General features: G+C 43.9%; 1 protein-coding gene across 1 annotated transcript in view; it reads left to right on the top strand.

Annotated features, from left to right (window-relative positions):
• Positions 1 to 12,362, top strand: part of CFAP20DC (CFAP20 domain containing) — a 327,497-nt gene that overhangs the window by 272,808 nt on the left and 42,327 nt on the right. Inside the window, exon 6 of the mRNA XM_044301886.1 lies at positions 8,938 to 8,999. Within this exon, the coding sequence (XP_044157821.1) occupies positions 8,938 to 8,999 (62 nt within the window). The remainder of the gene's footprint in view (positions 1 to 8,937; positions 9,000 to 12,362) is intronic.

The following is a 12,362-nucleotide window of genomic DNA, read 5'->3' as shown; positions in this document are numbered from 1 at the left end:
ATGGGGCTACCGACCCGTCCCCTTCCCTACCCTACCCCCATAATGTTCCCCAAAAATAATTGTGCTAAGTACCCCCCACAGTAATAGTCCTCTCCAGATTCCCACCAGTAAAAATAATCAGCCAGAGTGCATAGTGCCATCAACAGTAATAATGCCCCCATTCTGCCCCTACGTGTAATCATGTTTCCTATAGTCCCCCAGTAGTAATAATTCTGTTTATAATGTGCGCCAGTACAAAAATCCTACCTTATAATGTGTGCCAGTACAAAAATATCACATTATAATATGTGTCAATACAAAAAATACCCCCTTATAATGTGCACCAGTACACCAAAAAAATACCCTTTATAATGTGCACCAGTACAACAAATAATCCCTTATAAATACCCCCTTACATACCTCCTTACCTTTAAGGCTACTTTCACACTAGCGTTTGATCGGATCCGTTCTGAACGGATCCGATCATATTAATGCAGACGGAGGCTCCGTTCAGTACGGATCCGTCTGCATTAATAACTTAGAAAAAAATCTAAGTGTGAAAGCAGCCTGAGCGGATCCGTTCAGACTTTCAATGTAAAGTCAATGGGGGACGGATCCGCTTGAAGATTGAGCCACAGGGTGACATCTTCAAGCGGATCCGTTCCCATTGACTTACATTGTAAGTCTGAACGGATCCGCTCGCCTCCGCACGGCCAGGCGGACACCCGAACGCTGCAAGCAGCGTTCAGCTGTCCGCCTGTCCGTGCGGAGGCGAGCGGAGCGGAGGCTGAACGCCGCCAGACTGATGCAGTCTGAGCGGATCCGCTCCATTCAGACTGCATCAGGGCTGGACGGAGGCGTTCGGGTCCGCTCGTGAGCTCCTTCAAACGGAGCTCACGAGCGGACCAGCGAACGCTAGTGTGAAAGGAGCCTTAGATCAGACTCCCATATCAGATCCTCAGATCAGACCCTCATATCACACCTCAGATAAGACCCTCATATCACACCTCAGATCAGAACCCCATATTAGATCCTCAGATCAGACCTCCATCAGACCTTAAATCAGACCCCCATATGAGACCTTAAATCAGACCCCCATATTAGACCTTAAATCAGACCCCCAGAAAATACCTCAGATGTGACCTCATATCAAATACTTAGATGAGACCCCATCAGACCTCCATGTTAGATCCCCCAGATCAAACCTGTTGATATCCCTATCAGGCCTCCATGTCAGACCCCCATATCAGACCTCAGATAAGACCCCCATCAGACCTCAGATCAGACCCAAAATAAATAAATGAACTTACCTCTCCTGCAGTAAAATAGATACTCCAGCAATTCAGTTGCAGAAATTGTTGATCTATATTAGAAATGCGGCTGTACAAGTCAAATGTGACATTTCAGGCCACATACAGCCTTTCCTCTCCTGCTCCACCACTGCTCTTCAGGTCTCCCCTGCAGTCGTGTTCCCTGGTTTTCTCCGGAACCGCGCTGCACTTTGACCTGACTGCGTACAACGTCAGGTGTTAATGCGCACACTACGTCCTGATGCTGTATATATGGGCCCAGGGAGGAAGACTAGGCAGGGGAGAGTACAGAGCTTTACTCACCGCTCCCCGTGCCTCCTGCATACTAGTGAGTGCTTCCATAATGGAGGAGAGTACTAGTATTCTCTTTATAAGACCTACTGGCGGGTCTCCCTGCCGGTCCCAATTGCAAACTCTGCAACACCTATATCTATACCACTGTTTTTGCTGCTGCTCTTGCCGTAATGGTTCAGAATTGTGCCACATCTCTATCTTTATGTGTTTAAAAACCTGCCACCTCTCCTGACATTTCTGTTTTATAAACTACTTGCATCTATATTGTAAGAAAAAAAGTAATCTCTTTATCATCATAGGCAGGATTACAACAAAAAGTAACACCTTAACTGGGTTAGCTCATCTCAGACATTGAAGGCATATCGCTACGAAATGCCATCAATGTCAGATACTGTTGGTCCCACCTCTGGGACCCACTTCTGTCTCCAGAATGGCGCCCCAAAAGTTAACAAGGAGCAACCGTGCATGTGCAGCCAGTCCTCAATTCACCGAGCATGCCCTGCTATTTTTGGAACTCCCATAGCAATAAATGGACAGCACGGCATGCATGCACAGTGTGCTCTCCTTCACTTTGAGGGCCCCATTCTGGAGATAGGAGTGGGTCCCAGAAGTGAGACCCATACATATGTGACATTGATGGAATATCTTCGCAATATGCCATCGATGTCTGAAATGAGCCAACCCCTTTAACATAAATAACACTACATCCACTAGTCACAATAGGTGATGTAAGAGCTTATCTACTCCCCCTCCCTGCCTAGGTCACAGAACATGGCCACAACAATCTCCCATGGATGCATGTATGAATCGTGTATATATATATATAGACACACACGTGAGCTACATTATCCCCTGTAGGCTTGATGGGGAGACCCTCCCCCTCCCCCCAATGTGAACAGAGAGGAAATCGGAGGGATGCAAAGGGAATTATACTTCCCTGATCCCTACCACTGGATTCTGGCTTCTTCGCTCCCCCATGTCTGCTCCTGGTCTCTGGGCTTGCAGTTCCAGTTCCTTTGCTCCCCTGTGGCTGCAACTGTCCATTCTCCCAGCATCAACATCTGGTTATACTTGGGTCACGTGGCCCCTACATCCATTGACTGGCTTTAGCCTTCACTGGTGAGATGATCCAGTGACACGACGCATGGGGGACATTTTAACCGCTGCGGTCAGTCATTGGATGCAGCAGCCATGTGACCCAAGTCAAACTGGATGTTAAGGCTGGGAGAACGGAGAGCTGCAGGGGAGCAAAGGAGCAGGAACCCAGCATTGGGGATCAGGTAAGTATGATTCCCTCCACATGTCCAGCTATGTTGGGGGGGTCTACCCAAAAGGCCCCCAGACAACTCCTTTAAGATACACCTATGCATGAAGCATCATGGGTTCCAAAATAAGACAAAAATAAATCTGTACAGAAATTGTCTGTTTAAATCACTAAATAAGGATTAAACCGAGTCCCTAAATCAATGTACTGTAATAGCGGAAAATTCCACTCTTATCTGACAGATGTTATGCTTCTGTAATGGGATGGGATTTTAATGTTATTTTTTTGCTTTTGTCTCAGAGTTTTATTATCCCACAGCCTACAAAAAAATTACCCTGTTTTACTGTAAATCTGCAACAGCCTTCGATCTGTACATATTTCAATGTTTCCATTTACAATTTTATTCAAACTAAAAAGTCATTCACGGGCTGCACTCAGATTTGTTCTAAAGAATCTGTTTATCATCGCGGAAAATACCATGAAACCTGCTTCTTGTTGTTAACAATCACTTAAAAAAGGGTTTGGGGACGTGAAATTTGTCTCATCGCTAATAGACTGTATTCGTCTGCTGAAAGCCAAATCTCTAGTGGACTATACAAGATCGCTTTGTTTTAGGGAGGTAAATAATATAAACGACTGTGTCTTCATACTTAATGTTAGGTCAGCTGTCCGCCGCCTGCCCTGCTCTCCCCTGCGGACATAATACCTGCTCTACTTAGCATGCCGCTGCCTCCATGCTTCTGCCTTGTGGACCAGCCTGTGTCTCCTTAGGGTGCACGCTCACCTCCAGATTCTTAAAGGGACCAATGTGCATGCTTCCAAATCCTTCCCCAGCCAATAGGTTGAGGGTCCCTGGGCATTTGAAGAGCACTCTCTAGGTGGAGGGTGCCTGAGCTTTAGGTTCCCTTCTGGCCAACAAAGGTGGGTTTTTTTTGCATTTTATTTGTGTTTATACTGCGTTATCTCCTTCCTTTGTACTACTGCACTTTCTAGTCAAGTTTTGTTCTTTTCTTGTTTAGGGTAACCCAGTCTGTCTACTTAGTCTGTATTCCTGCCAATCACCCTGCCTGTGTCTACACTACTACCCTGCCTGCTAGCCAGCCTGTCCTTTATCTGCCTTCGGCTACATTATGCATCAGGCATTAAGTGTTCCTCTTTGGCCTTAAAATCAGCATTTTAACCTAAGTGACTGTTCAGACTATACTTGCAGTTTTTGTTATTCTGAGCTCCTGGTGCTTGCACGTGAGTCCCTGACCCCAGTGGGTCAGCTGCCATCTATATTGTGACTATCTCAAGAGGTAGCAGTCTGGTGCTTACCTGCAGTGAAGTCCAGATCCCTTTACATGGGCTAAAGGGTGAATACTAGGGGATTGCTAGAATAACGCCCTTCGGGTTTATCCCAAAGACAAACCAGTTAGTTGACCCAGTGGATCCATACCTTGCTGATTCGTAACACTTAACTAAATCTTAATTATTAAGGTTGATAAAATCTACTAAAGGTGAGCTGGTATATTACTATGGACGTCGTTAACTAAATCTTGTCTGCTCTTCACTGCTGACATGGATATTCTGGATTTTAAATAGTAGGCAGAGGTGTAAATGTGAAGCCCCTGGGCCCCAATGTAAAATCTGTAACAGAACCCCCACTTACCAGGCGGTTCTTTAGAACCTGGTTGCATCTTCAATCTCTGCATAGCTATGTCCCTGATACCATGGGTTCCCTTATTTTTTTAGAGTACTTTCCCATTGCATTGATTCTACCATGCATACCATCAACCATCAACAAGGACTTACTGTATGTGGAATGGCATTAAGTTACACATGTGTAAAGTAAGCATTCAATGGATACATCTCAGGTTTTCCCTTCACCATGAGAGCCTTGAAACTATGCAAGGAATTCGGCTGGGTCAAGGGTAGGGATGTCCTCTGGTACTACTAAGGGAAAAGGGTTTGGGAAAGTGAACAAGTATCCTCTTATCCCAGATGGAATATGATCCACCAACAGAGGTCGTCTTGTCCTTCACAGTTAAGGTGCCCATACATTCTCATTAGTGTCAGACGGCTTCCCCATCAGCTTGGCAGCATGTGCTTGTGTTTTAAGTCGGGAGAAAAGAGTAATAGTGTTGATCGCGAATATTCGAATCGTGAATTTTAATCGCGAATATCGCCACTTCGAGAATTCGCGAAGATGTAGAATATAGTGCTATATATTCATAATCTCGAATATTCTAGATTTTTTTTTCATCAGTACCCACCCTTCCTGCTTGTGGGCCAATGAGAAGGCTGCAATGTCTTTGTCTGAGCTTAGCAACATCCCTAGCAACCAATAGGAAAGTTGACTACCCCTTACTATATAAGAACCTCCCTAGCAGTCGTTTTTTGCAGTTCTGAGAGAGAGAGAGCAGTGTCATTGCTGTGCTCTGTGCTTTGCTGTGTAATTACATTAGATTAGTTAGTTCATATATATAATACAGATAGTTAGTGGGAGATAGTCAGTGTAGGTTAGATAGTGTAGAGTGTAGCTGAGTGTAGTGATAGAATGTAGATAGTGCTGTGATGTCACAAGTTCACAACAACACTTAGTGCACCAATCAGTAATATGTAGTCAGATCTGCTAAAATGTGAAGTTGCACGTATTCAGCAAAAATATGTGCATCATTAATTCCCGATTTGCGCAATCGCGAATATATTGGAGCACTCTATCTGCATATACAGCTATCGTAATGTTCTGCCGTGCCAACCGATTTCTCCAGTCTCAGGAAACTTCTAGCAGCTTGAAAAATGTAGCAAAAGTGACCCACTGCCTGTATTGTGCGCGCATTATGCGAATATTACATTGCCGAATCAAGAAAATTATTGCGAATGCTTGAATTCCTGTATTTATGACGAATATTCACCCAAATATTTGTTAAATATCGTGAATTCGAATATTGCCCCTGCCGCTCATCACTAAAGAGTAACCCGTTGCTAGACACCCCGGCCAGTACTTATCTCTCAGGAAAACAAAAGATTGGTCACGATGCCCAATAAGCACACCCAATCCATCCTGGCCCTTACACCATTTGTCAGTGGAGCTTTGGGTGGCCAGTGGCCATAATACATATATGATAATTGTCGAGCTATGCTAAAATTCTTGGGTTTCCGATGACCTTTTTCTGTGGGCTTTTGGGCCCCTAGCTTTTCTATGCATTCCCCTGGTTTTGGCTCTCTGTAATTCTACTAGTGAACATTTATGACCAGAAATACAAAACTAATTTTTTAAAGGGAATCGGTCATCAACTTTATGCTGTCCGTACTAACGGCAGAATAGAGTAGAGACAGGTGAGTTGATTTCAGCGGTCTGTCATTTATAAGTTAAAAGTAAGTGGTTGCCAAGAACCAACCTCAAAATCATTGCAGACTGGGCCTGGAAAAGAGTCACGGCCATCTGAGAAGAGTCATGGTTATTCATGAATTCCTGCTCTCCTGCTGATGGCTGACAGTCTTCTACCGAGTTTTTTCCCTTTCTCTCTAGGAGAGAACTGCCAATCATCAGCAGATGGGCGAGAGAGCAGGAGATTATGAATAACCAGGACTCTTCTCAGGTGGCCGTGACTCTTTTCCAGGCCTGGGCTGTAATGAATATGATGCTGGTTCTCTGCAACCACTTTTAGCTCATGAGTGACACTCCGCTGAGATCAGCATTTCTGTCACTAATTTATGATGCCCTCGGTGAGGTCAGCAGAAAGGTAATGACAGATTCCCTTTAAGCAAGGTAGTTATCTGATATTTTATTATTGTATTCACTACTAGTGGATCTTAGTTGGAATCTCCGTCAGCAATTACAAAATTGCACCCCGCTGATCAAACTAATGACTATTAGATCAAAAGTGTTATATTTATTAAAGCGAAATGTTTGAACATAATGTCCACTTTTCATAGTCGGAGAAGGGAAAGTGCTCGTACTGAGCAACTCAAACCGATCATCGAAAGCTTCATTTGACTGCATATTGGCTTATCCAAACAGCTTATGTCAGCTGGCAGATACTGAGAATAAATGACTACATATATAATTCTGACAGCCACGCTAGGTTCATACTTTCAGGAGTTTGCCTTGTGGCTATTGGTTGGCAGTGCAGCATATTTGATGGAGGGGATGGCTTTTAAATTATATTTTGAGATGTCAGGACCTCGAAGCAAATGTTCTGTTCTGCCCAGACATCTCTGGTTAGGCTCCAAGCCCTTCTTTCCAAGCTGAGATTAAAAGGAAATTCACGTAAAAACTGAAAGAAGAACTTGTACGTTTTCATTAGGAAGTCCTATCTTCTCCATGATGATTATTGTCCATATAGAGTATGGTAGGCAATGTGCAAAATAGTTTGAGCAATTCTTTTTTAGGTGCTCAAATTACTTATGTTTCATCTAAATCAAAGCAAGATTCTGCACCAATCACTTGGTGGGTCAGTGGTTAGCACTTACCTGTAGGTCTTCAGTTCAAACATGACCAAAAACAGATGGCATTTGCATCTTCTCCCTGTTGCATGGGGCTCCTCCAAGTGCTCTGAATAGGTTGTATGAAATTTAAATTGGGAACCCCAGTAGGGACAGTGAGTAATGGCTCTTTGTAGAGAGCAGCAGAATATATCCAGCACGTGTGTCCAAACCATAGGTTACTGCCAGATATGGTCCCTGAGAGTCATTTTGTGAAGCTAATGGTGTTTGCCGCTTTACTTCACCAACGCAAAAATATGATCTCCTAGTTAAGTAGCAGTCAAACCAAGGTTTGGAACTGTTTAATAAAAGCTGTTTAAATTTACCAATATAGTGCCAAACTGACCTTTTCTCTGGGAGATGCTCGTTTTCACACCATGCTGTGGACGTAGGAGGATACAGGTGCTGCTCCAACAAGAAGCTCTGTGGTCTCACCATCAACGAAGGAGGCTGAAGGGATTCTACTTGCAAGCCGGCTACCTTGAAGATGTCTTGGACATCTCTAAGTATAGCCAGCTTGCAAGTGGACCCTAGTCAAACTCCATCTTTGAAAATGGGACCACAGAGCTCATTCAAACCTCTTTGGAGCAGCAATTGTAGAAGGCTATGACTACAATATGGTGTGGAAACAAAGAGTGTTAACCAGAGCAAAGATTAGTTTGTCTCTACTGACCGTCAAAGTGGTAATGTTAAACTGATTTTATTGTACTTGGAGGTGGATTGGACTCTCTTCATCCTTACCTGTTATGGTCTGTGGAAATAACAGAGGCTTCTAGGGTTAAGATCTGTTTTGACTGTGTTTAGCATAGCTGTAGAGGTGGTAAGCCAAACTTCTGAATCTGACTCCCCTACACTAATTAGTAAAAATAAATATACTGTTGTTTTTTCATCACCGTCATGTAATATCTTTCATTTTGAAGGAAATAGGACCTGTGGACTGTAGACTGGGACTCACTGGCAACCTTTGGTTACTCAATGGTTATGGTAAAGTTTAGGGTTATTGTGATGGCCTCATTACCTCAGTGTTTCCCTATGAGAAAAGATTTTGCTTTAGGGTTCATTCACACAAACGTATAACTGCCATACCTGTTTTGCAGACCACAAAGCCACGGATCCGCAAAACACAGGCACCAGCCGTGTGCACCCTGCATCTTGGTGCCGACCCATTGATTGCAATAGGTCCACGATCTGTAAGATGTGGCAAAAGATAGGACATGCCCTATATTTTGCGGCGTGGAGGCACGGACCCGGAAACACTTTTGTGTTCGTGTGAATGTGCCCTTACAAACCGTACATACCATAAAAGCACAAATTCATATCCCAAAACATCATTGCCAGCACTTACAGTACTTGCTGTTACCTCGAATTTGATCACATAAGAACGTGGATGATTCCATTGACCTGCATTGACAATTTGATGCTTCGGAGGCTCGCGTACAGTAGAAATGTTCCTTTGCACTGTGTCTTCCAGGATTTCAATCATATAGATTGTGAATACATTTTTTATATCCCTGTGATCCCTTCATCTATTTGTGCAATTTTTTTTCATTTCTCTTGTATTTTTGACATCTTACAGTAAATTGATTTAAAATGTTTTTATTTTTTTTCTGGTTATTACAGCCTGTCAATCAGGGATCCCACTATCAAACTGAAATGAATCCTCTGGCTCAATCAAACCCTCGGTAAGACATTTTTTAAACTTCTCCTTAAAGGCTATGGACACCTTTGTACACCTTTTTATGATTGCATTTAACTCATTTAGGGCAAAAAAAAAATATTTTTCCAACTGGTCTTTACTAAGCATGTTTAGCCGTTTCTGAGATAAGGGGGTTAAAAAATAAGTCTGATTGCAAGCTGTCACTTTTTGTCATCTTTGAATCCCTTTACGGTACTTTCACACTAGCGTTAAAGTTTTCCGGTATTGAGTTACGTCACAGGATCAATACCGGAAAGAACTGATCAGTTTTATCCTAATGTATTCTGAATGGAGAGCAATCCGCTCAGTATGCATCAGGATGTCTTCAGTTCAGTCACTTTTACGGTATTTGGCCAGAGAAAATACAGCAGCATGCTGCAGTATTTTCTCCATCCAAAGGATCCGGCATTAATTTCCATTTGAATGCATTAATGCCGGATCTGGCACAAAGTGTTCCGGCAAAATGGATCCAGTTTTCCGGTCTGCGCATGCGCAGACCTTTAAAAATGCTAAAATGCAAAAATACCGGATCCATTTTTACGGATGACACCGGAGAGAAGGATCCAGTGTTTCAATGCATTTGTTAGACGGATCCGCATCCGGATCCTTTTACAAATGCTATCCGTTTGCACAAGGATTTCCGGATCCGGCAGGCAGTTCCGGCGACGGAACTGCCTGCCGGATCTTCACAATGCAAGTGTGAAAGTACCCTTATCGGACAGCTCATGTGTACCTCTTATCTCTGATCTCCTGAACTCATAACGCACACTTATTTAAGTCTAATTCTTATCCGTTGGATTGAACTATAATGAGTTCAGGAGATCAGAAATAAGAGCTACACATGAGCTGTCAGATGATGGGATTCTAAGAAAACAGAAAGTAAGGGTACTTTCACACTAGCGGCAGGACGGATCCGACAGGCTTTTAACCCTGTCGGAATCCGTCCTGACGCTATTTCGCCGTGCCGTCGGACCGCAGCTCCATCCCCATTGACTATAATAGGGACCGGGGCGGAGCTTCGGCGCAGCACGGCAGTTCGCGGTGAGAGGCCGCCGGACTAAAAAGTCGGACATGCAGTACTTTAAGTCCGGCGGCCTATCGCCGCGCACTGCCGTGCTGCGCCGGAGCTCCTCCCCCGTCCCAATTATAGTCAGTGGGGATGGAGCGGCAGTCCGGCGACACGGCGAAATAGCGGCAGGACGGATTCCGACAGGGTGAACAGCCTGTTGGATCCGTCCTGCTGCTAGTGTGAAAATAGTCTAACAGCTTGAAAATAGACTGATGTTTTAACCCCTGTACCTCAGAAACGACTGAGGATTTCTAATAAAGAGCAATTGAGAAAAACTATTTTTAGCTGTTACGAGTGTAGGTAGGGACAGAGAAGGACAGTAAGCCCTAAGGTAGAACTCAGCCCGCTTTTACTACCTACTTGGAGTACAATCCCTAGATCGCAACTGGTCAACTGTCCCTACACTATTTAAGTGCAGAGACGGACTAACAAACAAAGACAGACAAACACAATACCAGAGTTGTACGTAAATGGGTCAGAAGCAGACAAGCAATACAGTAGCAAACGAGAGACAGAGAGATCTGACAAGCCGGGGTCAGAGGAACAAGCAATCCAATAAGCACAGGAACAAGGAACCAGGAACACATCTAGTGAGTCAGAGACTATCACTGGCAACGGTGTATAGCCAGGAAGGGGTTCAAATAGAGTGCCAAGTCCCTGGTTCAGAACCTGATAGGTCCATGACTTAGTCAGAAACACTAGCACACAGTAATAAAGCAGCTGAGCAGTCAGCCCACTGCTAATCTCCTCCAGTAAACGACCACTGCGGAAAGAAACAGAGCATTGCTTGAAACTGGACTACCCCTTTAACTTTGCTAATAGTATTAATTGTAAGCCTCTAACTGTTTTGTGTATATATAAGCTCCAATGCGTCCCCAGGTGCCTCCATGGCTATAGACTACAGACAAACTCTGTTTGGTTCGACACTCCTATCATATTCTGTTCCATTTGCCTCTTGTTTCTTACTAACAATATACATTAGCAAGCAGTACTATATGTACAGTATGTTAGCAAATATGCCAATTTTGACATGACCATCCATGCTTGGCCACCCTTGCTGTGAAAATGGACAGTGACCATTACTGAATGCTGAACACAAGTATGTACTTAGCTTAAAGTGGTTGCCTCGTTTAGAAAACCCTTGTGCCATGTTCCTTGATGGCACGTTGAGTTAACAGAGGTGGGTCCCCAGTCATGGCACCCAATTTAGCACCAATTGAAACACCAATGTCAATAGTTTCATCTTCCATAACTTGGTTCTACAAAGAAGAAAATTGGCACTCCCAATGTGGTTCCTCAGCCAATACCTGCTCAATATGGGAGCGGTCAGGCCAGGACCTCCATCAGTCGCCTTGAATTTAGGAGATTAGCAATTTTGCCAGTTTAAAAGTTGAAGAAAATATCTGCAGTTAGGTTCACTTCTATTTTAGCTATACACAACTTTGAGGAACTTGATTTCAGTTTCTCGTCATGTTTCTATATAAGGATAAGGTCTGATGACCAAATTACCCATTAAGATACCTCTGCAATGACCCCAAGTCTTCTCCTATCTCATAAATTATTCCTTTGTTCCACAGACTGCAGAACGCCTGACACAGGCTGTGACCCTGATTTATAATAGATTAAAGGAAATCAATTTATTTTTGTGTTTAATATTTAGTTTACCTACAATGTTAAATGTCACATTTTCTTCAAAGGAGGCTTCAAAAACACGTCCGTCCTGCCCCGCTTCATTAGGTGAGCTGCCCGGGGGTGGTTGTGGAATGTGAAGCATATTTAATGAACGGGCAACATTTAGAATGACGAACAAGCTATTTCTTAGATGGAAATGGACTGCTGGGTTTATGTCCTCATCTATGGGAAGCAAAAATGCTTCCTTTATCACAGCATGTGCCCCATCGGTCCTTCATGTTCCCTGACAACTTCCATGACATCAATAAAGCAAACACAGTCAAACCTCTATATGAGACGACCACGTGATCTTCTTGGAGGGTGGTCTTCTCAAGCATGGTGAAAGTGAAAATCTGTCATAGGAATTCGGGTCTTCTCAAAGAGGTGGTCTTTGTGAGAGTTTTACGTTGAGCAGAAATGCTGCAGATTTTCCGCAGTGGAATAGCGGGCAGAAAATCTCATCCGCACGTTGCAGAGAGTGTCCTTAGCAGAATCCATGCCTAACTTTTCTCTTGCGGTATAAGGCTTATTGCACACAAACTCGTGTGCTCCCCGTGGCCGTGTTGCGGACCGCATTTGCGGATCCGCAATACACGGGCACCGTTCCGT

Source organism: Bufo gargarizans, chromosome 7, assembly GCF_014858855.1.
Source record: "Bufo gargarizans isolate SCDJY-AF-19 chromosome 7, ASM1485885v1, whole genome shotgun sequence".
Taxonomy (NCBI): Eukaryota; Metazoa; Chordata; class Amphibia; order Anura; family Bufonidae; genus Bufo; species Bufo gargarizans.
The sequence above is the reverse complement of the archived record's forward strand: the minus strand, read 5'-3'. Positions and strand labels throughout refer to the sequence as shown.